This window comes from Chaetura pelagica, unplaced genomic scaffold (assembly GCF_000747805.2).
Source record: "Chaetura pelagica isolate M959 unplaced genomic scaffold, ChaPel_1.0 scaffold118, whole genome shotgun sequence".
In the NCBI taxonomy this organism is placed as follows: domain Eukaryota; kingdom Metazoa; phylum Chordata; class Aves; order Apodiformes; family Apodidae; genus Chaetura; species Chaetura pelagica.
In genome coordinates, this window is record NW_009954408.1 from 1,064,413 (window position 1) to 1,069,699 (window position 5,287).

The window sequence follows — 5,287 nt, forward strand, 5'->3', positions numbered from 1 at the left end:
AGTTAAGAAATATCAGCAATCTTCTGTTTGGCCTTCAGTCCAGTAGCACGAAGCATATTTGTCACTGCAGAGACTTGGGTGGGTGGCTTTTTTTTTTTCCTTTTTTCCTTTTTTCTTCTTAAATTTTATTTTTTAACTTTTTTTTTTTTTTTTAATTCTTAAGACCTCGCCTGAAAACTAGACTAATAAAAACAGAATAGTAAAATACTCTGGAACAGTAAAATTTTGCTGTTCTTGACATCCATGAGCAAAACAGTAATAACCTGTGAAAATAACATAGTGCTTTAAAAAGGTGCAATATACCTGTATAGCTAAACTGGTTTGCCTAGTACAAAACTAACTATATACAAGCTTGAAAGCCTGGGAGTTCAAGATTTCAAAACTTTAAAATCCCATCAAAGAGATTGAAAAGACAGATTTATGGCAATCACTACAGCATAAGGAAGGTGCACCAGGAATCCTTCAAAATTCCAAAGGTTAAAGAAGTTAAGTGCTGGGTTCAGATCAGAAGGGTTCATCAGAGTAACCACAACAGAGCACATGCAAGGGCAGGGAAGGAGGAAAACTCCACGAGAATCTCCTTTATGGCAAAAAAAGGGGCAGGGGGAGGAGAGAGGGGGGGAAAAATCTTCAGTGAGGGAAGTTTTTCCTTTTGTCACCATGAATTTTAACTCTGCATCACAGTTTGTATTTTTGGTTCTTCTCGTCGATATGAACTTCATATTGCTGGAGTCTTCTGGCTTTTAGTCCGTTCCTTTCCGAGCGCAGCCCGCTCAGTACCGGTGAGACTGGTGAGACTGGTGATACTGGGAGCTCTGCTGAGACGACGTGGAATAGCCCATTGTACTCTGGGACTGAGAAGATCCCTGAATGTTGCTTTGGTAGCTCAGGCGCGAGCTGGAGTGCTGCAGGAAGAGAGAGGGGGATGAAAACCAGCCTCCCAAGGGCTGTGCAGCTCAAGAAACTTGCCACCTGTCTGAAGCTCATGAAAACGTGAGCACTGGAGAAGCTGACTCAACAGTGTAACTGCTTATGGTCCCACACAACAAGTGGCCAAGCCAAGCTGCCATCAGCCTTCACACAGCACACAAACCACACTGGCACACACCTGGAAGTCCAGCATGTCCACACCCACTGCTGGAAGGAAAAAGACATAAGACATGGGAGCAGATTCCATGTCAAAATTCAGCTGTTTCCTCAGCTTACATCTATTATTACTGTAAGTGCTTGTGCAGGCAAAACCAAACTGCTAAGGCCATAAACACCCTTTTCCAGACAGGTAGTATTAAATGTTCCAGAGAAACACATAATCCTGTTCCTGACAAGAAGACAACCATAGTTACACAATTAATCTCAATGAAAAGGATACAATAACAATTTACATGAGTCTTCCAACCTGCTTCCTTATGTGCAGGAAGCAAGGATAGCTGCTTAAAGATGGGCTTGGCTATGGGCAGCAGACAAACATTCCTTTTGGTGATCTTAGCTCAGTGGATCTCAATTTCAGCAAGTCAAACTCATGGATCATTTGCAACCTCCAGACTGTTGAATTTGCCCTTTTATTCCCATATCTTTTCCCCATGTAGAATTAATAATTAGCTGCAATAATGTCAAGCTGCAAAACAATGCAAGCTGCAAAATCTCTTTGCATGAGAAGTGCTGTTGAGCAGAGAGAAGCCTTTCTAGTGAGGTAAAAACCCCACCCAAATCCACAAGAAGAGAAAGCCTACATAAACCCCCAAACTATTTGCAGCCAGTTTGTTCTCAGCCAAGTTAAGTGCAGTGTCAGTCAACCACTAAATAGAGTTCTCTTTACTGTCTAGTTGATGGTTCTACTTGGCTATGTCCAAGGGTCATCTGCAAGCTTGTGGCTTTCCTCTAGGAAAAGTGTGAAGAACCTACCTTCTCATTAAATACCAGGTTTATGGGTTACAGAAAGCTTCTGGGGGAGTTGGAGTTCAGAATGGAGAACCCAAGGAGACAGTGGGTGTGTAAGGATACCACACCCTCCACAGCCTGCTCACTGGAGGCCATGCACCAGTCACTGCTCTCATCTAACCACTGGATCCCAACCAGGAGAGCTGTGAAAGCCCACTGACAACTTCAGCTGGGTGAGGAAGGGCAGGAACCTCTCGTTCACGCCGTGTGAAACACCTCTGCTCTTTGTTTCTGCACATAGTTTTGTGTCTTCAATTTTACATAAATCGGAAAACACACTAAACCCTAAAAATATCACATTACTTTTTCTGTGCTCTAAGGTAGGAACATGAAGGCTGCTTTCATGGTGAAGCACAGTGAGGCCAGAGAAAGAGGTAACAGTCCAATCTTGCAGAGCTCTGTATCTCAATATAACATCAATAAAATTAAGTTGCATGGAGCAACTTCAGTGGGCTCTAGGGTCAGCTTGGGAGGAGCACACTGGAGTCGGAAGAGATGCCTCCCAGAAGCATTTGTGCTGTTAATGACCAGATACACTTGGTCTGCATGGTCAGGTTAACAGAATGCCTGAAGCCTGGAATTTCTCTAAAAATTAGACCCGTTTTCACAACTTCTAACAGGAAAAAGAATTGTGATAAATGCTATGACATTAAAGAAACATAGAAGGGTTAAAGTCGGAAGGGACCTTCAAGACCATCCAGTCCCAACCCCCTGCATGGGCAGGGACACCTCCCCCCAGCCCAGGCTGCTCCAAGCCCCATCCCACCTGCCCTTCAACACTGCCAGGGATGGGGCAGCCACAGCTTCCCTGGGCAACCTGGGCCAGGCTCTCACCACCCTCACACTCCACAATTTCCTCCTCAGGTCTCACCTCAATCTCCCCTCCTCCAGTTTTCATCCATCCCCCCTTGTCCTCTCCCTCCCTGCCCTTGTCCCAAGCCCCTCCCCAGCTTTCCTGGAGCCCCTTCAGGCCCTGGAAGGTGCTCTAAGGTCTCCCTGGAGGAGACCTTCCAGGCTGAACCCCCTAACTCTCCCAGCCTGTCTTCAGAGCAGAGCTGCTCCAGCCCTTGGATCACCTTCATGGTCCTTCTCTGGACCCTTTCAAACAGATCCATGTCTTTCCTGTGTTGAGGGCTCCAGGAACTTATTCTGGATGAAAAGCACCAGCTCACCATGCTAAGCAAAGCACCCAACGTGACATAAGGAATTCTCAGTCAAATTCAATATGAAATTTGCACTGTCATTTGTGGAAGCAATATGTACTGAGGTTGGTGAACTACAAAAAAATGTCAGTGGAGGCTTCAGATCACATGGTAAATGAAACTCAGGGCAAAGGGAATCTTCTTCCTACTTCTGAAGAAGATACAATGGAGTAAAGTTATTGCTGTAAGACTAGAGGAATGTGTGAACTTGTCCATGCTTATTTTTGTTCCATGAAAGAGAATTTGTTTTTAATGAAGTCAGACTTGGAGAAATTGCAGACATTCCTTTCTGGAACAGGAGACAGTCAGCTAGAATTTAAGGGTAGATAGCTAAACACAAGTGAAAAAATGGATAATCAGAGCATTCTGTGTAGAGAGTGACATCAAGGAAACACACAGATCATCATTTTGATGCCTGCACTGTTGAAGTGCAGAAAGAAAGAGTTGTGGAGAGTAAAAAGAAAAAAATTGGGGAAAAAAATTATATTCAGACTGTTTGCAACTTGTAAGGAGGAAGTTTGCCAAAATTCAGAGAGCTCTATAAGGATTCTATAATGGATATCATCAAATGCAGCACACCAGTACTTCAAATACAGACCAAAACAGGCCAGTCATAAATACCATGTAGGCAGATGCTGTAGGGATCTGTCCAGACCTCAAGCCTGTCTGGAGCTTTTCTGATACTGATACCCTGATACTGCCCTCAATGCCTTTGTGATAATTTGTAATTAAAAGAGCAAAACAGGAATGGGAGAAAAATGTCTTGCACTGAGAAATCAGTTATCTGGGGAGAAGGTCTGGATGGCAAAGTCAGGGCAACTCCAGAGCTGGGTTTTTTAGAAGCTACTTATTTTAAGTTTACAGCAGCCTGAAAAGACCATTCTCCAAGGTGGGTTCTCTCAAAGCAGACAGATCCCTGACAGCTTTTCAAATCTACCTTTAATATCTACCTTTTTCTTATTCTGCTTTCAACTCACTAGTGTCCCAGCAAGTATAAACTCTGAAGTATTGAAGATCCTGGTAGGTTCAGTGCTTTCTATGTTCAGCATAACTCATTTTCTTCAGTGGAAAATAAAAATTCTAGCAAGCAAAGACAAGTACCCAAACCCCAAAATAACTGACTGATACTGCTCTTACTTCTGAACGCTGCTGGAAAACATTAAATCTGTTCAGCTTTGGTCACCCTGGGAACAATGCATGTCTTTGTGCCCTACTTCAGCACCAACCAGACTGGTGAACTGTGCTAACATGCATTTTTTTTCTTCAACAGCAGAAGCAGACTGGGTGAGATACTAGAATAAACTACACAACTGCTCCATGCATGGGATTATTTGAGGCAAAAAGAAGCAGGAATCCAAGGAGAGAACCTGCTTCTAACTTTGCTTCTGCTTCTCAAGGATCTTCTCAGACCTGCTTCTCACACAGGACAATGTTGCCAAGAGTTGAGTATCCTGGAGTTCAACTAATGCAGCATTTATGTGCACGAAATAGTTTCACTGGCTTTGGTGAGGTTACTCTCCAACATAAACTTAAACATGTATTTAAGTGTTTTCCTGGAATAATTAGTCCCCAACACTTTAGAGGGTGCAGTAGATAGAACTCGTACTGGTATTCCACTGAAAATTGCTAACCACAGAACAGAACTGGGGGCCTACAGGAAAGCTGGGGAGGGACTTGGGACAAGGGCAGGGAGGGAGAGGACAAGGGGGATGGATGAAAACTGGAGGAGGGGAGATTGAGGTGAGACATGAGGAGGAAATTGTGGAGTGTGAGGGTGGTGAGAGCCTGGCCCAGGTTGCCCAGGGAAGCTGTGGCTGCCCCATCCCTGGCAGTGTTGAAGGGCAGGTTGGATGGGGCTTGGAGCAGCCTGGGCTGGTGGGAGGTGTCCCTGCCCATGCAGGGGGTTGGGACTGGATGGTCTTGAAGGTCCTTTCCAACCCAAACCATTCTGTGATTCCATGATACTTTAAACCCTTCACACCCACATTTTCACGTCCCACACCCGCTCAGACCCCACGAGAAACCCACTAAAACACGACGGGGGGGCGGGGAGAACAACAACATCAACATCCCAGCCCCACAGCCTCAGCCAAAAACACACCCCCCCCCCCCACGAAGCGGTACCCATAAACCCGCAGACAGGAAAG

General features: G+C 45.0%; 1 protein-coding gene across 1 annotated transcript in view; it reads right to left on the reverse strand.

Annotated features, from left to right (window-relative positions):
• Nucleotides 1-773: 773 nt before the first annotated feature.
• CDK19 (cyclin-dependent kinase 19) overlaps nt 774-5,287 on the reverse strand; it is a gene marked incomplete at its 5' end in the record, with an annotated part of 106,111 nt that continues 101,597 nt past the window's right edge. Inside the window, 2 exons of the mRNA XM_010004359.1 lie at nt 774-908; nt 2,609-2,623. Of these exons, the coding sequence (XP_010002661.1) occupies nt 774-908; nt 2,609-2,623 (150 nt within the window). The remainder of the gene's footprint in view (nt 909-2,608; nt 2,624-5,287) is intronic.